The sequence below is a fragment of the Schistocerca nitens genome, chromosome 3 (assembly GCF_023898315.1).
Source record: "Schistocerca nitens isolate TAMUIC-IGC-003100 chromosome 3, iqSchNite1.1, whole genome shotgun sequence".
In the NCBI taxonomy this organism is placed as follows: domain Eukaryota; kingdom Metazoa; phylum Arthropoda; class Insecta; order Orthoptera; family Acrididae; genus Schistocerca; species Schistocerca nitens.
The window spans coordinates 774502938-774525674 of NC_064616.1; the positions used below are offsets into that span (position 1 = coordinate 774502938).

The window sequence follows — 22737 nt, forward strand, 5'->3', positions numbered from 1 at the left end:
ATTTATCACACTCTCGTAGTGGAAACAAGGGAGAAGTAGACACTGATATAATGCAGTTCACACAACATGACGCGCACAAGACCAGGTGTTCCGCTGGTATTACACTATCAAATTTCTTTGTCAAAAATCTTCGTCAAAGATATTTGATGGTGTAATAGGAACTTTGTCAAATGTCGTCCATATTTGATCAAATCTAGGGCCTCGCTGTAGATTTGATCAAAGAAATCGCTTGTCTTCTGTTCACTGCAATGTGACATGTTACCACATGGAGCGCTAGCATCGCTGCAGCGTTCTGTCGTCTGTAGTGTTTTTATAAACATTGCCGGTAAATACAATTCGTGTGTGCCGACAACTTCAAAATTAATAGAGATGTATGAAGCTGATGAGGCGCTTTACAACGTGAGGCACCCTGAATACAAAAATAGATTAAGAAGATTGGAGACCTGACCTGACCTAACCTAACCTAACCTAACCTAACATAACCCTCTCCTGTAACAAGGACTCGGAGTGTTACAGTGAGCCTGTCTTCTGAAGATATAGCAGTTCTTAAGTGAATATTGTGCTTTGTGATATGAGGATACACTTTACTGAGCACATACAGAAATGTATGTTCATCCATTCTTAAGTAATTGTTGTACGACTTGACGTCTTCCACTGTAAGCTCACGTAACAAGCTTTGTTGTATGCTTTTATCGTGTCGTCGTAAAACCCACGGCTTCACCCAGATTAGAAAGTTTTTCGTTCCATGGATCCGTGCTAAGGAGATCCTCGTGGATGTGGAACATGTCAATTTTTTTAAGCTGAAATAACAATACTAATAGTATGAATAAATACAATACATCATTTGTTTCTATTAAAAATTTCGTCAATGGAGTAGAAGGAGTTGGCCACTAGTATGTCAGGCTCTTTTTAAACTGATCTTTATTTGTAGGCTAACTAAATTTTTTATGTTTGCTGGCAAATTATTGAAGATGAGTGTTCCTGAGTAGTGGACCCCTTTTTGAACTAAAGTAAGTGTTTTTAAGTCCTTGTGCAGATCATTTTTGTTCCTGGTATTGTATGTATGAACTGAGTTGTTTGTTGGAAAAAGAGATATATTATTTAGGACAAATTTCATTAAGGAGTAAGTATACTGAGAGGCAGTAGTTAGTATACCTAGTTCTTTGAAGAGGTTTCTGTAGGACGTCCGTGAATTTACTCCACAAACAATACGTATTACACGCTTTTGGACTCTGCAAACTTTTGTTTGACTTGAAGAGTTACCCCAAAATATTATACCATATGACATTATGGAATGAAAGTAGGCAAAGTATGCAAGCTTTTTCATTTTTATGTTGCCTATGTCTGCTAACATTCGAATTGCAAATACAGATTTGTTAAGGCGTTTCTACAGTTCTGTGGTGTGCTCCCCCCAACTGAATTTATTATCAAGTTGTAATCCCAGGAATTTAAGACTGTCAACCTCGTATGTATGGTTCCCTTTATTCCCCACTTCTTTTCCGCATGTGCACACAATGCAATTGCGGTACGTGCAACTGCTGCGGTTAATAACAAGTTGTTGTCAGCCATCTTGAACTTTGAAGAGGTTTCTGTAGGACGTCCGTGAATTTACTCCACAAACAATACGTTACGTCAAAGATCTTTGTCAAATATATTTGACGCAATATTTGATCACATCTTTGATCAAATCTTTGGCAAAGAAATTTGATAGTGACGCATAAGCAGTGGCAACTATGCAGGGGAGGGGTGCTGAACTTCAGCGTGCGATTGGCCCGCACTGTCTCACGGTCACGCGCTCGGCTAGCTGTCAAGTACAAAGTAGTTTTAATCGCACTATAGGTAGGTGTACTAATTTCTTTGGGTCTTCAGTTTATTTGTACCATTACATCTCCCCACAAGCAATAACCAATACATAAGAGGCCCGCGTTACACTCACTTCGAAGATGTTGTCGAAGTCGAACTCTGAGAGGCAGGGCAGCGACTGCAGGGCAACTGCGGCGCCGCAGACCGTGACGCTGGTGTCAGCGACGGCGAGCCGCGCCAGACGCTGGCAGAGGCGCGTGCCGTCCGACCCCACGCACAGCCGCACCAGCCCGCGGTCCGTCATCGGCGTCGACACCAGCTGCAGCTCCACCAGCAGCGGGCACTGCAGCCCGATCTGCTCCAGCATCTGCCCGCACACGTTAGCTCATCTGTAGTGGGGGGCACTGTTCGTAGGGAGAGCTTTCCGGGACGGGAATTTATTTCGGATTCCACCTGCCAATCCTCCTCCATCACTTCAGTGAGGATGAGAAGACGGAAGCGAAACTTGGAATTTTTGGCCAGGAGAATGGTGGTTAAATGAACTAAAGTGATGTACGGGGCAGAGAGTGTAGCAAGGGGAATTTTGTGGAGGAAGTTCTAACAATACCACCACTTGCAAAGTAGGTTAGAAATCAAATTAATAATATTGCTCACGCAGCATATGTTCGCTCTATTGGGCAACAACAAAGTTATTGACTGTGGATGGTAACGTCAGAATGGAAATAATGAAGTAACTGTAAAAAAGTCATTAATTTTGGCACTTATCTTGAATGGATTCCCACGTAGATTTCGTCGAAGTTGTTATGGCTCATCTTGTTCATTCTAGGGTGATTCCTCTTTGACTGCTAGAAGGTCCAGATCTGTATTTTAGCAATATTTGAAGACCTAACAAATGCGTGTTTCAGGAAATTCTTAATGATCAAACAATCCCAGTTCTGAACAATGGTATGGTAGAAATAATTTTTGACCTGGTGTTCACGATCCACATTTTTATTAAACTTCTTGTAAATTCACATATACTTCTTAATTGTCACATCATCGAGAAAACAGTTTTGTATCAATCTTCATATATTTAATTTCCACTTTAACCAAACACAAGACTTGACTGTTCTTTTACAAAGCGAAATAACAACTTAACTTCTGCAAAGTGAAACAAAGACTGTTCTGTGCGCATTCGCGCCAAAACGGTTACATGTAAGACAAAGATTATTACAGTCTCACAGAAATGAATACACACAAGAACCATATCACTGTAATATATCGATACATCTAAGTACCTATACATCAATGAAACCAAATGTGAATACTGTCACAAAAATATATGTGTTACTTCGCACAAAAGTAGTACGATATTACTGGTATCGAGAACTGGGGTTGGAGTGACGTAATGGTCACGTAAATAAAGAACCATTACAAAGTCAGTGTGGGCATTTGTGTGTGAGGACGTTACTAGAACGTGACCCTTTTTTTTTGGGGGGGGGGGGGAATAATTCATTGTATGGTGCGGATTGGGAGTACTTTTCAGTCTCAAAGATCTGGGAGTTAGGAAGTGACGTGGGAAAATAATTCTTTTTACTGATGACAGCAGAGCACCTGATTAAAGTAGGCCATAGTTACAAGGTGAAACATGAAGTATTACATCACACCCATAAAGGCAGGACGATGAACTATCTTGAAATTGTGGATATTAATAAACACACGTCCATCAACCCAAGCTTAATACTCAATGATCAGACACAGTTACCTTATTCGCCACTTCCAACTGCAGATACTCCATCCAAGCCATGTTGTAAATTACCCCTCTTACTCACATGCCCCATTTCACTTTATTTCGGTTTCTATAATTTCTCTCGTTGTGTTAAGTAATTTTACTTTGTATAATCACAGCTGCTTCACTCAGCTGCCTAATATCACTATTGTATCTTATCTGTTTGTAATTTAGGACCAGTTAAAGACAAGACTATTTTGTTCAGCCACATATTTAGAATGTGTCACCAAAGTTTATTATTCAATTATTTTCTTTTATGCACAACTGTTGTAATTTTTCTTTAGTTCATTAGTTAATGTGTCACATCTTTTATCTTAGTTAAATGATGTTACATCACATTTACACTGAAATAATCCCTCTTGTTTTATTCGTAATTCTAACACAACTTTTTCATCTCTCGCAGTGGAGCTAATATGTGGATGCACTAGTTTAAAATCTTTGATCCAACAAAATTTCACTGCACCATATACTTATCTTTGTACCTGATGATGGCATAAAAGCCGAAAACCGGCTCGTGTTGCAAATAATAAATTTTGTATAATATTACACCAGTGTTGTGTGTGTGTTTCATTCATGATGACAGCAACATTGTAATCCCAGATTAAAAAGACAGAACCCCTAGTAGGGAAAGCAAATGAAACTCTGACCGTTGTTTATAATTGATCATCATGTAATAAATTACACTGAAAATAAAGAAAACAAAGAACTCTAATTTCTGCGTAAAGAGCGGAGAATAATTCTGTAAAAGTAAATGTGGATGAAACTTTCATAGACAGCACAGCAAACACAAACTTTTTGGGAATTAATTTTGATAGTCAAGTGAAGCGGAATGATATACAAATACACGAGCAAAGAAAATATGATCAGCGTACTACACCCTTAGAGCCTTCTCATCAGAGTGTAACAGAAATGCGTTATAGTTACATACTATTCCTACATGCACTCCACTTTTAGCTATGTGAAAGTTATACACATTAAAAGAAATGGTTGTAAGAATGTACCATAAGAAGTATCAATTTGTTGTGAATGAATGCCACAACGAGCGTCTTTACATGCCTGAACACATTAGTGATATCTTCTTTGGCTACCAGAGGTTGCTTTATTGTGTTACCAGTAGGAGTCAAGTCGATCATAGAGCGCGAGAGAATGTTGTATCATGACAGAGCAAGGAGATTGAATTACAGATGTGCAACACAAAGAATGAATCTAGTATCTGAGATGATGTAATCGAGGACAAAGAATAAAGGATGATATTTTAGAAAGTATTTTGTAGAGGATCGGTTCATTTGGAAAAAGGCAATCTGCAATAAGTTTTTAATTGCTGAACGTTCTAGCTCAGTAATTATTATTGTGGCGTAAAGTTTTCTTTGTGCTTAGTAGTATTTACGTTCTGGTATCCACAATGAATTATCAGCCACATAATGAGATTTTCACTCTGCAGCGGAGTGTGCGCTGATATGAAACTTCCTGGCGGATTAAAACTGTGTGCCGGACCGAGACTCGAACTCGGGACCTGTGCCTTTCGCTGGCATGTGCTCTACCAACTGAGCTACCCAAGCACGACTCACGCCCCGTCCTCACAGCTTTACTTCTGCCAGTACCTCGTCTCCTACCTTCCAAACTTTACAGAAGCTCTCCTGCGAACCTTGCAGAACTAGTACTCCTGAAAGAAACGACATTGCGGAGACATGGCTTAGCCACAGCCTGGGGGATGTTTCCATAATGTTTTGCAAGGTTCGCAGGAGAGCTTCTGTAAAGTCTGGAAGGTAGGAAACGAGGTACTGGCACAAGTAAAGCTGCGAGGACGGCGCGTGAGTCGTTCTTGGGTAGCTCAGTTGGTAGAGCACATGCCCGCGAAAGGCAAAGGTCCCGAGTTCGAGTCTCGGTACGGCGCACAGTTTTAATGTGCCAGGAAGTTTCATATCAGCCACATGTTCAGTATTCTCAATATATTACTCTCTACACTGTTAGTTAAAAATATTTCATCAGGAAGGCGAAGAGTAAATTTTAATGTTAAGTTGTCATTGTATTTAGTAATATCTACGTATTAGTGTCTAAGGAAAATTATCTGTCTTGATTTCATTATTCTAATTAGTTTCCCCCACCAAGATTAAGTTAAACATATTTGATTAGGAATATAAAAGTGTAAAAAACTACGCAGTTTAGAAAGCCTATGTGTCAAACATAATATTGATAGTGTATGACAGCAATATAAAGAAGTTACAGTTCATGTTAAGAGTCATTTCTGAGTTATTAAAAGAATTTTATCTAATTGAAAAACAGACTTCTAATTATTTAAAATCTCCTTAACCTTATCTCCTCTATTAAGTGAAAGATATACATCGCAAAACTTGGACTATCACGCCTTGCACTATTGTGTGAACAGTGAATCATATTTTCAAAAAGAGAACAAAGGCTTAATTTTCTGATGCACCCTGATAATACATAAGATAAGAATGCAAACTGCTGCTCAGTGATTTATTACGGCTCATCATTCAAGTCATTTGCAGTGCAGGCAGAGTCGAGCCGAGTTGTCCGCTGCGAAGGTAAGAACAAATTATCAAAATTTCGGGTAAGTTCAACAAATGCATTTTTTAACAGGGCACATTTACAACACGTAACTGTTAGTCATTGTGTGTGATGGTTTCACGATAAAGTCATTCTGAATATTCTTGTGAACCATTCTTTATTTTCAGTCCAATTTACAGACAGTCAGATGCGTTTCAGGTTCACTAAAATCACACACCGAAAAAGCAATTTGCACATATCTGTTAGTGTTAAATAGTACGGTAGCAAAAACGATTCTAGATCAAAATCTGTACTCGGAATTTTAGAACACTTCTCTCACATTACTATAGAGAGGTTTAGTTTCATACACTATTTCCCAGTTACCAACTAAAAGCATAAAACTTTTATATGGAACCATTTTTTTGAGGGACTAATACACAAAACATGGACACAACCCTCAAATTATAGAAAAGAGCTATTAGAATAGTAACTAAAAATAGTAACTGAACTCCGTGTGAAGATCTGTTTAAACAGCAAAGGACTCTGACTGCACCAAGTAAGTATATCTACCAATCCGTTATGCACATCAAGAACATCAGTAATTATCTCACAAACAGCAGCACTCATGATCATGGAACAAGAGGCAAACTAAACTTGCATTTATCAAGAGTAAATACACAAAAAACGGGTGTTTTCTACATGGGGATAAAATTGTACAACAAATTCCCTAAGGACGAAAAAGGGACAACTAAAATCCAAATATTTGAAGGGTCAATTAAGGTGTACCTCTTAAACTACAAAGTCGAAGATTATTTAGATAACATGGCGTAGGGAATGGTAAGAAACTGACATTATTTAATAACAGATAACTGTCATTCTGCCGTAAATTGTCGCGGCTTAATGACTCTTATTGTAAAATCGTATATCCAGGGTATGTGATGGAAAATTCTAACGTATTTACATTCTGTAGGGCTGAACATCTCGTTCCTTGTGGCGAGGTGCTGATTCGGTTTCTTCAGATGGCCCAAGGTAACTCGATAGAAGTCGATAGAACCGTTGAAGTGTCGTCAAGTTCCTGATGTCAGCCGAAAATGTTTGTGTGTGTGTGTGTGTGTGTGTGTGTGTGTGTGTGTGTGGGTGGGTAGTGACGAGTGCTGTGATACAAACGAAGAGTGTAAAAGTAGTCTGATAAGATAGTATTACTGTATGAATGGCGTAGTTAATTTTTTTTTAAAGTTTGCTTTTCTATTAAGATGACGTGCCAGATATTTTGTAAATGATCTATGGAACAATAAACGACTAATTAACTAATTTGAGATTTGAGTGGCCTAGAATCAAAATTTTGAATGAAGGTAGGAATATTAGAATTTAGCGACCCGTCAACGACGAGGTCGTTAGAGATGGAGTTCAGGCTTGGACTGGGGAAATAAATTGAGTGTCTCCTTTTAAATGAAATTATCCCACCAGTTGTCTCGAGCGATTTAGTAAGCCTCCGAAAGCCTAAATCTGGATGGCTGTATGGAAATTTGAATCGCCGTCCTGCCAAATGCAAGTCCTGTGTTATCAATGAAGGTTTGAAATCAGGGTAGAGTGAGGCAGTGGAAGGAGATGTGTCACACACAAGGTGAATCACCTAAAACTTGCATCCCAGACGTGGAAGGTTATGCTGATGTGCTGTTTTCACAGATATGAGATGTATCCAATGGCCTGCAATTGTAACCCACACACATGTAGTAATAATCACTAGAATCCTGGTTTATTTGATAAAGCCGCGATTTTAAATGGCACAATGCCCATTAGCATTAACGTAGTGAAAGTAGTGTAATGGTATCGGCAAAGCGTACATCAATATTAGCCAGGACGGTCCGCCCCGGGTAGCTGAGTGATCAATGCGACAGAATGTCAATCCTAAGAGCCCGGGTTCGGTTCCCGGTTGCGTCGGAGATTTTCTCCGCTCAGGGACTGGGTGTTGTGTTGTCCTAATCATCATCATTTCATCCCCATCGACGCGCAAGTCGCAGAAGTGGCGTCAAATCGAAAGACTTGCGCCCGGAGAACGGTCTACCCGACAGGAGGCCCTAGTCACACGACATTTACATTTACATTAGCCAGGACGGACACTTCTGCTCCAGAATGATGAGTGCGAAAATTGTGGGTTACGTTCTACCAGTACCACGGTGAGTGTAGACTCAGGAGAGGTCATTCAGTACAAACATTCTTTAATCAGCATAACTTCCGTATAAGAGATATATATGTCTACGTCCCGTCGACGTGTGGACATCCAGGTAGCAGTGCACAACATCACATAACTCGCTGGTAGTAAGTGTGGCCCCTCGCCAGTGTGTGTGGGTAAGTTAGGCAGCGAGCTTGCCCCAGCGGAATAGCAGCGGTCGGGGAAGTGGCCTCGAAGACGCAAGGAAGGCGTCAACGGCAAGCTGACTCTGGTCTGTAGGTAGCTCCTAACAGTCGGTCAGGTGCAACTTGAAGTAGATTGGAATGTCAAATGTTGACACCTTTGACGTGGCTTGCACTCGGTGGCTCGTAGACATGTGGCTAACTTGTTTCGTTGCTTGGCGGGGTGGGAGCTGTTCGGCTCCACATTGCACCGACGGCTGGATAGTCACGGCGTCGACTGGAGTCGGAAATCCAGGACTGTGTCGAAGTACAAGTACTAGTACAGTTGCTGCTAACGGCTGACCGATGAGCATTTATAGTCGCTCTGGCCGGCTATGTCGTCACAGCAGACCGCCTTCTGTCACATACGTGGCTACGGAAGTGCAACATTATGCCATGGCATGTGGAAACCCAATACACCGATAGGGCAGACTGTTGTATTACAGAGTGCTGCTTCGGCAGTGTTCTGGTACCCCCCGACGGGTTGCGAAGTTTGGCCGGTGATTGATGTCACAACACTAGGAGGATTCTGGTATAGGTAATCCACGAGCAATCGCATTTTGAGAACTGTAAACGCTGATAGTAGTCGGTTCCATGTACCAGCACAAACTTAAGGAAAAAAGTGAATAAATCAATTCTCTGAGTTCTGAAGAAGAAAGAAAATTGGCATTGAAATGTGGTTTTCAAAATGTTGATATCAGCATCAATTCAAGCTTCTACTTAACGGCATTGGCCCTTACTTAGCTTGCATTTATCGCGTTAAGTCCAAAGCGACTGGAAAAGGGTGTAGATGACTGTACATAAGAAAGGTAAAAGAACAGATTTGCGTAATTACAGACCGCTGTCCTTAACATCGGTTTGCTGCAGAATTGTTGAACACATTCTGAGTTCGAATGTAATAACGTTCCTTGAGACAGAAAAGCTTCTGTCCACAAATCAGCAAGGATTTAGAAAGTATGGCTCGTGCGAAACTCGGCTTGATCTTTTCTCACATGATATAACAAAACCCATGGATGGAGGGCAAAAGGCAGATTCCATATTCCTAGATTTCCAGAGAGCGTTTGACACGGTGCCCCACTGCAAACTGTTGACGAAGGCCCAAGCATGCAGATTAGGTTCCCAGATTGTGAGTAGCTCGTAAAATTTTTGAGTAATAGAAACTAGTATGTTGTCCTCGACGACGAATATTCATCAGAGAGAAAGTTATCTTCAAGAGTATCACAGGAAGTGTGATAAGACCGCTCTTATTCTCTGTATACGTAAGAGATCTGACGGACAGGGCGAGTAGCAATTTACGGCTGGTTGCTGATGACACTGTGGTGTGCGGGAAGCTGCCGTCGTTGAGTGACTGTAGGAGGATACAGGATGACTTAGACAAAAAAAATGTTCAAATGTGTGTCAAATCTTATGGGACTTAACTGCTAAGGTCATCAGTCCCTAAGCCTACACACTACTTAACCTAAATTATCCTAAGGACAAACACACACACCCACGCCCAAGGGAGGACTCGAACCTCCGCCGGGATCAACCGCACAGTCCATGACTGCAGCGCCCAAGACCGCTCGGCTAATCCCGCGCGGCTGACTTCGACAGAATTTCTAGTTAGTGTGATGAATGGCAGCTTACTCTTAATGTAGAAAACTGTAAGTTAATGCGGATGAATAGGAAAAACAATACTTAAACGTTCTAATACGGCAATAGTAGCGTCCAGCTTGACACAGCTACATCGATTAAAATATCTAGGCATAACGTTGCAAAGCGATATGAAATGGAATGAGCAGGTTCGGTTGGTGGTAGAGAATGCGAATGGTCGACTTCGGTTTATTAGGAGAATTCTGGAAAAGTGTAGCTCATCTATAAACGAACGGTGTATAGAACGCTAGTGCGACCCATTCTTGAGTACTGCTCGAGTGACTGGGATCCCTACGACATCGTATTGAAGGAGGACATCGAAACAATTGAATGAAGACATCAATAGGTTCACTCAGCAGGCAAGCATTACGGAGATGCTTTGGTAACTCAAATGGGAATCCCTGGAGAGAAGGCGACGTCCCTATCGAGGAACACTACATCAACATGGTTACTCTGCAATTCACACTTAAGTTCCTGGCAGAGGGTTCATCGAACCATTTTCATACTACTTCTCTGCCATTTCACTCTCGAATGGCGCGTGGGAGAAAGGAACACATAAATCTTTCCGTTCGAGCTCTGATTTCTCTTACGTAGGTGGGTGTCAACAAAATAATTTCGCATTCGGAAGAGAAAGTTGGTGATTGAAATTTCGTAAATAGACCACGCCGCAAAGAAAACCGCCTTTGTTTCAGTGACTGCTAGCCCAACTCGCGTTTCATATCAGTGACACTCTCTCCCCTATTGCACCACAACACGAAACGAGCTGCCCTTTTCCGACGTCGTCCGTCAATCCTGCCTGGTAAGGATCCCACACCCCGCATCAATATTCCAGCAGAGGACGGATAATTGTAATCTACGCTGTCTCTTTAGTGGGTTTGTCGCATCTTCTAAGCGTTCTGCCAACAAAATGCAGTCTTTGTTTCGCCTTCCCCACAATATTATCTATGTGGTCTCTCCAATTTATGTTGCTCGTAATTGTAATTCCTAGGTATTTAGCCGAATTAACAGCCCTTAGATTTGTGCGATTTATCGTATATCCAAAATTTATCGGATTTCTTTTAGTACCCATGTGGATGACCTCGCACTTTTCTTTGTTTAGTCCCAATTGCCACTTTTCGCACCATACAGAAATTCTCTCTAGGTCATTTTGTAATTGGAATTGATCGTCTGATGATTTTAGTAGACGGTAAATGACATCGTGGTCTGCAAACAGTCTAAGGGGACTGCTTAGATTATCAACTAGATCATTTACATAAATCAGGAGCAGCAGAGGGCCAATGACACTACCTTGTGGAACGCCAGACACCACTTCTGTTCTACTCGATGATTTACCGTCTATCACTACGAACTGCGACCTCTCTAAGAGGAAATCACGAATCCAGTCACACAACTGAAACGATACTCCATGTGCACGCAATTTGAATAATAGTCGCTTGTGAGGAAAGTATCAAAAGCCTTCTGGAAATCTAGGAATATGGAATCGATCTGAGATCCCTTGTCGACAGCACTCATTACTTCATGGGAATAAAGAGATAGCAGTGTTGCACAAGAACGATATTTTCTGAATCCTTGTTGGTTAAGTAACAATAAGTCATTTTCTTCAAGGTGATTCACAACGTTCGAGTACACTATATGCTCCAAAATCCTACTGCAAATGGAGGTCAGTGATATGGGTCTGTCATTCAACGGGTTACTCCTATTTCCTTTCTTGAATATTGGTGTGACCTGCGCTACTTTCCAGTCTTCAGGAACAGACCTTTCGTCAAGTGGGCGGTTGTATATGATCGCTAAGAAAGGCGCTATTGTGTCTGAATAGTCTGAAATGAATCTGATTGTATACTATCTGGACCGGAAGACTTGCCTTTCTTAAGTGATTTGAGTTGTTTCGCAACACCTAAGATATCTACTTTTATGCCACTCATGCTAACAGCTGTTCTGGTTTCGAATTCTGGAATATTTACTTCGTCTTCTTTCGTGAAGGAATTACGGAAAACTGTATTTAATAACTCCGCTTTAGTGGCACCATTATCGGTAACATTTCCATTACTATCGCGCAGTGACGGTATTGACTGTTTTTTGCCACTGGTGTGTTCGTTTTTCATTTGCTGTATTTGCGAATGGAACAGAAAAGGAAATGACATAGTGATACAAGGTACCCCACAGCGTGCACCGTACGGTGGTTTGCGGAGGCTGATGTAGATGTAGTACATCATTTAAAGACTGATACACATGTTAGAGTTTTTCATCAAATATATCAGAGCAGACAGCATATCATTTGGTGTAATCGGTATATCCTTTTAAACGGTGTCTTTTGGTTCAAATGGTTCAAATGGCTCTGAGCACTATGCCACTTAACTTCTGAGGTCATCAGTCGCCTAGAACTTAGAACTAATTAAACCTAACTAACCTAAGGACATCACACACATCCATGCCCGAGGCAGGATTCGAACCTGCGACCGTAGCGGTCGCTCAGCTCCAGACTGTAGCGCCTAGAACCGCACGGCCACTCCGACCGGCGGTGTCTTTTGGCTTTTCTCAGAGAAAAAGATGTAAGGAAGTCTAACCTGGGTAACTCGGCAACTAAAGTACAGATCCTCTTCGTCCATTTCGAAGATTTGGAAACATTGTTTGAAGGCAAGCTATAGTACGTCATACAATTTGCAGCAGACAGCCATCATCTTGATAGGGTCTGCAGTGGAACGTTTTCTGATATACTTTGACAGGGCACAGCCCCCAGTAATTGTGACTAGAAACTTTCAAAGCAGACGCGGCCACGTATGCTTGTTCTGTTTGTGATGAGAGACAGGCACGAGCGAGCCAGCGCGAATATTTTGACTACTGAGGAGTTGTGGGGACCGAGCCAGGCAGAGCTTAGTAGTCACACGGGTCTCCCACTGCCATCAATAGATGGTGGCACCCTTTGAGCCTCTGTGATTGGCGGACACTGAGTATGAGAATTACAAAAACAACAGGACAGCTGCTAGCAGTGTCTGGCTGCATGGTCGGGGAAACCCAGCCTTTGGCGTGAAACATGGAGTGGTAACCGCCATGGCTGATTTAAGCTTCCAGAATAAATTCCACATGGAATTAAACCGAAAAAAATTAAACGCATCTATTTACAGAGAAGACAGTATGCCCTAAAATGGTTCCAAAGACAAAATTAAGACAACGATTACGTGCATAAAAACCCGATTTTTTACGCAAATAATTGTAAGGTGGCTATAATTTCGCACCTTACAAGAACTCATCCACATACTTTGCCGTGATCTACAAACACAATTAGGTATCATGTGGTAGGTTGTACATCGTATATACGAATATACGAGGTGCATTCAAGTTCTAAGACCTCCGATTTTTTTTCTCCGGACTGGAAAGAGATAGAAATATGCGCATTGTTTTAAAATGAGGCCGTGTTCATTGTCAATACGTCCCAGAGATGGCAGCACCGTACGGCAGATGGAATTTTACCGCCAGCGGCGAGAATCAGAACTGTTTAAATTCTTAAAATGGCGACGGTTTCCTTACTTGAACAGCGTGCAATCATTCGTTTTCTGAATTTGCGTGGTGTGAAACCAATTGAAATTCATCGACAGTTGAAGGAGACATGTGGTGATGGAGTTATGGATGTGTCGAAAATGCGTTCGTGGGTGCGACAGTTTAATGAAGGCAGAACATCGTGAGACAACAAACCGAAACAACCTCGGGCTCGCACAAGCGGGTCTGACGACATGATCGAGAAAGTGGAGAGAATTGTTTTGGGGCATCGCCGAATGACTGTTGAACAGATCGCCTCCAGAGTTGGCATTTCTGTGGGTTCTGTGCACACAATCCTGCATGACGACCTGAAAATGCGAAAAGTGTCATCCAGGTGGGTGCCACGAATGCTGACGGAAGACCACATGGCTGCCCGTGTGGCATGTTGCCAAGCAATGTTGACGCGCAACGACAGCATGAATGGGACTTTCTTTTCATCGGTTGTGACAATGGATGAGACGTGGTTGCCATTTTTCAATCCAGAAACAAAGCGCCAGTCAGCTCAATGGAAGCACACAGATTCACCGCCACCAAAAAAATTTCGGGTCACCGCCAGTGCTGAAAAAATGATGGTGTCCATGTTCTGGGACAGCGAGGGCGTAATCCTTACCCATTGCGTTCCAAAGGGCACTACGGTAACAGGTGCATCCTACGAAAATGTTTTGAAGAACGAATTCCCTCCTGCACTGCAACAAAAACGTCCGGGATGCGCTGCGCGTGTGCTGTTTCACCAAGACAACGCACCCGCACATCGAGCTAACGTTACGCAACAGTTTCTTCGTGAAGGTGCGTTTACACTGCGATTTGTATCGGCACATGTATGAGATACATGTATATGCGACTTTGCGACATGTATCGCGACTTGTATGAGTTGACAAGTATCAATTTCATACATGTATGAGCGTGCGTTTACACTGATTTGTATCACTGTGCGATGGCTTCCGACGACGATTTGGAAGATTTCACATTTTTATGTGCTGGTACACTTGCTCTTTTGGAAGATGATAGGAAGAAAAGGCGGAGGAAGCGTAGATGGTGGCAGAGAGAGTTTCTTCGCAAACGCGCTACTCACGGAGATTACGCAATGCTCGTTCAGGAATTAACGCTAGAGGATGACGCATATTTTAGAAATTATGTTAGGATGAGTGTGGACATTATATAATTTTTTCATGCATCTGGCACGTATATCAGTTTTTTGCTATTATTCCGGCGGCCTCGCGTGATAATGTTGACAACGGATGCTAATGCCGACAATCGTGTGTGAGACGCTGGCATTAGTAATCGCGCGACAATGCAAATGTTTTGTCATGAAATCTTCGTTTTACGAGGGCAATTACTTTTAACGAGCGGACGAGGGTACATACAAGTAACTGTCAACCAGGAACAGCAGCACAAATTTTCTGCCGCGCCGTTGATGTTGACAACATAACCACGTGAGGATGCTGGAATAGGAACTAAAATTTTAACGGCACATACATTTTGCAGCATAAATTTCTCAAATTTCGCTGAAATGGGTTAGCTTTTAGTTCTTTGGATCGACTGACATGCTTCACTCAGTAATACAATATCACAATTTCTGAGGACACTTTCTTCACAGTAAAGATATCCAACAACATTAATTTGTATTTAGTTTTATTAAGTAGTACTTGACAGCACATTACATGCATATTTCAACATTTATGCATGTTTTTAAAGAATACATGAATTATGATGCATTTGCATCTATTAGTTCATCGTTTGCCTCCTGCAAACATCTGTATATTCCGTTCTCAAGTCTTGCCATAATTCTAGTATGGCCATTTTCATAAAGAAATCTGAGCTTATTGGCGACCAAGTCACCCAAGTGGGTAAACTGGTCCCTTTTTCTGCCTCCTAAATTGTCGCCAACTTTTCTTAAGGTCTGTAAAAGACCTTCTCGGTCTTCATCCAGGTCTCTCCTGGCTCTCTTCAGTGCACTTGATCTACCACTTCCACTCGGACTTGGAGTGGTACAGGGTGACACGGTTGCACATCCACTTTCATGTGGAGGCACAGAGATGACTGGAGTGGTTTCCACTTCCACAATGTCTTGTGGGGGCGTGGCAAATGTCACCTCCTCCATTTCTGTGACATCGAAAGGGAAACCATTGCTTCCTTCTCCTTCACCATTTCCTTCTGTGGCTGGGGCTTCCATGACCTTTAAAATACATAACACATTTCTAAGGCAAAGTGAGCTATATGTTATACATACATTATACTCAAAGTATCTTAATGTATTTAGAATTTATTTGAGTGTCCATGCGTAAATTAAATTAAAAGAGTAACAATTTTCTTTCCAGCTTCCTGCTACTGCAGAGGAATGGCTGAAAATTGCCAAAGAATATGAAGAAAAATGGAATTTCCCCAGGTGTTTGGGAGCTATAGATGGGAGGCACATTGACATTGTGGCACCACCCAACAGTGGAACAGTTTATTTTAATTATAAAGAGCGCTTCAGCATTGTTTTGCTAGCAATTGCTGATGCTAATTATAGAATAATTTACGCTGATGTTGGCACGCAGGGGAGGATTTCAGATGGTGGTGTCCTTAAAGACACCACATTTTACAAAATGTTAGAAACCAAAACTCTAAATATACCACCATCAACTCCTCTTCCTGGTAGGAGCAAGCCTGTTCCATATGTTTTCGTCGCTGACGAAGCCTTTGGCCTAGAGGAAAATATTGTGAAACCATTTCCAGGTCTGCATGAAAAAAATAGTTGGCAACGTATTTTTAACTATAGAGCATGCAGGGCAAGAAGAGTAATAGAAAATGTATTTGGGATTATAAGTGCTGTTTACAGAGTGCTGAGGAAGCAAATGCTTCTCAGTCCGGAAAAAGCTACAGTGGTGGCACTAGCCTGTGTTTATTTACATAATTTTCTTCAAAACAGAAAATCTCAAAGTTATTGTCCAGCAGGAACATACGACAGAGAGGGAGATGATGGCAACGTAATACCTGGGTCCTGGAGGGCCACCCCTACTGTGCTGGAGCCACTGCCCAGAACTGGCCGAAGAACTTCATTGCTGAATGACAACAGAAGAGAATATGCTGAATACTTCTGCAGTATTCAGGGCTCCATCCCATGGCAGTATGGAAAATAAGTTCCACATAATTGTTAAATGATGACATAAAGTAATATGCTCTATTCTTCTGCAGTATTCAGGACTTCAAACCATAGCAGTATGGAGAATCATGTTTTTCAGTGAAATTGTAAATATTCACATTATGTAAAGCATTAGCACGAAAAAATGTTGCCAAATATATGATTAATAAAATAATATAACAAATTTACTTACTGGTAGTACTTCATGTGTGCTCCTATGAGAGAGTGGTTTGTAATTGTCTCTTATGAACTGCATACTTTCAAAAGCATACCATGAAGTGTGGTACACATTGCTTGTAGCACTTCCAGTTCCTTTGCTACTCTTCCTTTTCGCTAACTCGCGACAATATTGGCTTTTTAAATTATGCCACTTTTCCTCACATTCCTTCCTTGGCACGTTAAATGCCTTGGCAATTTCCTCCCACTCGTCGTACCTTTTCTGAGTGTTCTTATAGTCTCCTAGTTTCACATCCCATATACAGGGATGCCTGCGCACTGCCTCTATAAAATGCAGTGTATTTTGTTTGGACCAAGAAGTCATGGCAAATTTTAAAGTATTACACGCGGGCACAACACACGACACAATACACAAATAACTACACAACAAACGACGGTCGGCACCTCCAAAACTCAAACAGCCACCAAAGAGCCTGGTACTACGCATGCGCTAATCGTCAAAATAAGCGGCAGGCGACAAGACGACAGGAAATGATAGTACTGCGCATGCGCGAGTTCTTAAAATGTCGCTCATACATGTCGCGTATATGGCCAAAAAGCAATATACAAAATGTATACGCGACATGTATGAGCTCGAGGGTCCGCATACAAGTTCCGTGAATTTTTGTATGAGGTGATGTATCGCGACATGTCAAATTGACATGTCGCTCATACATGTCGCGATACATGTATCCCAGTGTAAACGTACCTTGATAACAACTTTGAAGTGATTCCTCATGCTTCCTACTCACCTGATCTGGCTCCTAGTGACTTTTGGCTTTTTCCAACAATGAAAGACACTCTCCGTGGCCGCACATTCACCAGCCGTGCTGCTATTGCCTCAGCGATTTTCCAGTGGTCAAAACAGACTCCTAAAGAAGCCTTCGCCGCTGCCATGGAATCATGGCGTCAGCGTTGTGAAAAATGTGTACGTCTGCAGGGCGATTACGTCGAGAAGTAACGGCAGTTTCATCGATTTCGGGTGAGTAATTAATTAGAAAAAAAATCCGAGGCCTTAGAACTTGAATGCACCTCGTATAAAGGAGACTGACATTGTCACGTACGTCTTGTAAATAATTGTTAACGCTTATTGCATGAAAGGTGACGGAGTTTATTATAAAAACGGCGTAATGAATGATTGTCTATACTAGTAGAGGTTGGAACGCCAGTGGAGATGAAACGGCAGGCAGAGCTCAAGCTCTGGGTGGAAGGCCCACATAGGTGTTGGTCCTGCTTAAACACAGGAAGTAGGTAGACAGATGTCGTGGCACCTGAGCTCTGGAGCACAATACGGTAATGGCCGGCAACTATTGTAGTAGGGGCCGAAAGGCTAAGTGGATAATACTTCCGAACGCTGAAAATCTTGGACGCAGGTGAGAGGAACGAAGAAGCGGCACCTCGGAAACCACTCAGGCTGGGTTATTTCCAAGGATTTTTACTCAGAAGCGTACCATTGTAAGAGTATATGTTTTTCCTCCCAAACTTTCCTTGCTGGACAACAAAAGACGAAAATATGGTTGGTCGGCGTTCGGAAGAATCTGTAGAGAGGGAGAATATTCCGTGGTTTCGGGAATATGATTCGTTTTCAGAATTACGATGGTGGGGAGCCAAACCTTGCTGGGAAGCCAGTGCTGGAGAGAGGTGGTCTTCCGTTGTGAGCGCCCGTGTGTGACAGTCGCTCGATATCAGCTTTGTTGGTACGGATGGACTTGCTGTCTTTGCTCTCAGGAGAGTTTATTGTTAGAACAGTTAGGCACTGTACTGTTGCGAACCTATACGATTCTGGACTTCCTCTCTGGGTTGGAAGTCGTCGTTGAGTACGCAGCGTTCAGTAATTGAGAGCACTTCCTTTGTCTATACTTACGTTGAGACGTTATCTGAACTCCGTCCCTCTGGCCGGGAGTTCGCGTTTCTCGTCTGTGGAACACAGAGAGGAGAAGACAGTATTAAAGTATATTAGTCAGAGGACCGCCTTCTGCCGTCATAGTGTTTGAAAGAGTTTATTTGTGGCTGGAGGTCTTCCATCATCACAGACGAGTACGAGAACCATCACTTCGACACACCGGACGCAGTGCGTAAGGTGATATCACAAATTGGTTCGGCTTATTAGGGCTATAAAGCTAAACAACAGTGATCACGTTAGTTTATTTCCACTCAGGTTCCACACCACCGTAGATCATCTTTGAAAGTAGTGTCTTCTAGTGTTTGATACGCACATGATGTCAGTAATTTCGCGTTATTGACATTAGACCGCGCAGTCATAATAACGGACGGAGTTGGGCGATTGAGTAATAATTTTACTTAGGAAATGAAAACTTTATATTACAACGTTTTTTTAATCTGCAATAAATATATAAGCATGAACAATGTTTACCATTTAGTAGGATTAGTTGCCTTCATCATTCATTTATGTTTAGATTGTAATTTATAGAATTAAGAGATCCTAAGATCTGCTTCAGGGGGTAGTCAGACAGGGCCAAATCTTCATTTTAGCGTTTATTATTCTCCGTTGTGCACATTCATTTGACACCCTCCTGGAGTAGCATCTTGGATGTAAATGAAACGTTAAAATTAGCGGTAGCATTACGAAGTAGTCATAGACAGGGAAATATGACTTTGCCTAGTTTTAATTTTTTATGTCTATTAGTAACAGAGCAAGCGATACACGGACAGAATCATTATTTATTAACAAACTGTTTATGTTAGAGAAGAACTAATAACAGCACTAGAAAACTGAGGAAATTTACATGTTAATCGGTGAATGAGACATACACTCCTGGAAAATGAAATAAGAACACCGTGAATTCATTGTCCCAGGAAGGGGAAACTTTATTGACACATTCCTGGGGTCAGATACATCACATGATCACACTGACAGAACCACAGGCACATAGACACAGGCAACAGAGCATGCACAATGTCGGCACTAGTACAGTGTATATCCACCTTTCGCAGCAATGCAGGCTGCTATTCTCCCATGGAGACGATCGTAGAGATGCTGGATGTAGTCCTGTGGAACGGCTTGCCATGCCATTTCCACCTGGCGCCTCAGTTGGACCAGCGTTCGTGCTGGACGTGCAGACCGCGTGAGACGACGCTTCATCCAGTCCCAAACATGCTCAATGGGTGACAGATCCGGAGATCTTGCTGGCCGGGGTAGTTGACTTACACCTTCTAGAGCACGTTGGGTGGCACGGGATACATGCGGACGTGCATTGTCCTGTTGGAACAGCAAGTTCCCTTGCCGGTCTAGGAATGGTAGAACGATGGGTTCCATGACGGTTTGGATGTACCGTGCACTATTCAGTGTCCCCTCGACGATCACCAGTGGTGTACGGCCAGTGTAGGAGATCGCTCCCCACACCATGATGCGGGTGTTGGCCCTGTGTGCCTCGGTCGTATGCAGTCCTGATTGTGGCGCTCACCTGCACGGCGCCAAACACGCATACGACCATCATTGGCACCAAGGCAGAAGCGACTCTCATCGCTGAAGACGACACGTCTCCATTCGTCCCTCCATTCACGCCTGTCGCGACACCACTGGAGGCGGGCTGCACGATGTTGGGGCGTGAGCGGAAGACGGCCTAACGGTGTGCGGGACCGTAGCCCAGCTTCATGGAGACGGTTGCGAATGGTCCTCGCCAATACCCCAGGAGCAATAGTGTCCCTAATTTGCTGGGAAGTGGCGGTGCGGTCCCCTACGGCACTGCGTAGGATCCTACGGTCTTGGCGTGCATCCGTGCGTCGCTGCGGTCCGGTCCCAGGTCGACGGGCACGTGCACCTTCCGCCGACCACTGGCGACAACATCGATGTACTGTGGAGACCTCACGCCCCACGTGTTGAGCAATTCGGCGGTACGTCCACGCGGCCTCCCGCATGCCCACTATACGCCCTCGCTCAAAGTCCGTCAACTGCACATACGGTTCACGTCCACGCTGTCGTGGCATGCTACCAGTGTTAAAGACTGCGATGGAGCTCCGTATGCCACGGCAAACTGGCTGACACTGACGGCGGCGGTGCACAAATGCTGCGCAGCTAGCGCCATTCGACGGCCAACACCGCGGTTCCTGGTGTGTCCGCTGTGCCGTGCGTGTGATCATTGCTTGTACAGCCCTCTCGCAGTGTCCGGAGCAAGTATGGTGGGTCTGACACACCGGTGTCAATGTGTTCTTTTTTCCATTTCCAGGAGTGTATATATAACATTAAATTGATAGGTTTCAAGCATGCTGTAGAAATCGGAAGTGTTTGAGCTTGACTCACGTCGAGGCAAGGGTTTCGATAGGGACAGCCATCTTGGCATGAGGACATTTTGCACTTTACTTTTGGTTCAGATGTGGAGCAGTCGGGACTGAGATCTAGAACGAGGAGTGCGGATGATCCGCAGTAGGTCGTCTCTCGAGTGTGTCGAAATCATTATAAATGTTGAGTCATGGACTGTGATATTTGTGTGTGTCGCTACATAATACTTTGAAATTTTTTCTACTTTTCTACACGTCAGGTGAATCTACTCTGAACTTTAAAACTTTCCTGTAGTTATTTGCGCGAGTGGGCTGCACTCGAAATTTAGTTAGTTTGCAATTGTGGAACTTTAAATTTAAACTTGCACTAAGCGAATCGTGGTTTTTCCGCAAGTTTCGCGAACGTGATATGCTGATCCATTTCATTTAAGCCCTCGCTCGGATAGTAATTTATTCAATGTTAAATGTTACAATGAACGAATAAACTCAGTTTTATTAAAGTTCAAATCTCTGTGAGTAATGAGCATTATTTTTCACTCCAAATTCCTGCCTGCATGTATTTGAACTTTGTACTCGGACTTTTTAGGTTTTCTGTAAGCGAGTGTTGTAGCTTACTGAGTACGCCTGTGATTGGTAGCCCTCATTTTAGACTGTGCAGGAACTGTATAGCCGGAAGGTGTATGATGGAAGAGACAGACTTGTAGAGGTTAAATTACAGCAAATAAACTTCATTTCCTTTCGTGAAAACTTGTGGTGCTTTGGTGTGACTCTTGACCTACGTAACTTTGAGCCATTATCCTCTCATGTCTTTGTAAGAATTACTCTCGGAAGTCGCAAGGGATCAGTTGGTGGCAGTGTACTGACTGCTATAATCCGTTCATCATAGGAATAAACCTGATATAAACAAACACAAAGGTGAAGATTGGTCAGAAGCCGTAGCACACGTACACTGGCGTTGTTACGCTCTTGGAAGTAGGTCATACTTATGTATTAGATATCTTATTTCTAAGTTACGTGCAATGAAGCTTTAAGATATTCAAATGTATTAACAGTAATCAATGTTTTTCCTAATCACGCTTTAGCTACGTAGTTTTTATTTCAAAAATCGTGTACAGTCACTGCAGCGTTGTGCTCTGATTGTCCGCGCTGTTAATGTGCAGTATGAAAATGGCTCAGGCTGCTTTCTGTTCCGTAGTGAAGCACGCTCGTGGAACACGGTCAAAAAGTGCCGAGAAACAGGCTGTTCTTAATGTCTTTCATAAATTTACGGAGATAATCGGCTTTGAAATTTCCCCCCCGCTTGTATATAATGCAGTTGATAAACATACACACATTGAATGTGTAGCGCAGTTGGTAGCGTAGTGGGAGAAGAACGAACAGCGGTTGTGCGCGCGTTGGTTTAAATCTCCTCATAACCATTTTTTCCTTGTTCAGTTTGAAATACTTACGCCTCGTAATTATAAAACTCAACATAATTTTTTCTTAATAATGCACGTCTTCTTGTTTCTAATTACATATT

At 42.6% G+C, this 22737-nt stretch overlaps 1 protein-coding gene across 2 annotated transcripts in view; it reads right to left on the bottom strand.

The window, feature by feature from the left end:
- Nucleotides 1-22737, bottom strand: part of LOC126248781 (uncharacterized) — a 661014-nt gene that overhangs the window by 59987 nt on the left and 578290 nt on the right. For both annotated transcript variants that reach the window (XM_049950154.1, XM_049950153.1), the window contains exon 4: nucleotides 1937-2170. In XM_049950154.1, the coding sequence (XP_049806111.1) occupies nucleotides 1937-2170 (234 nt within the window). The remainder of the gene's footprint in view (nucleotides 1-1936; nucleotides 2171-22737) is intronic.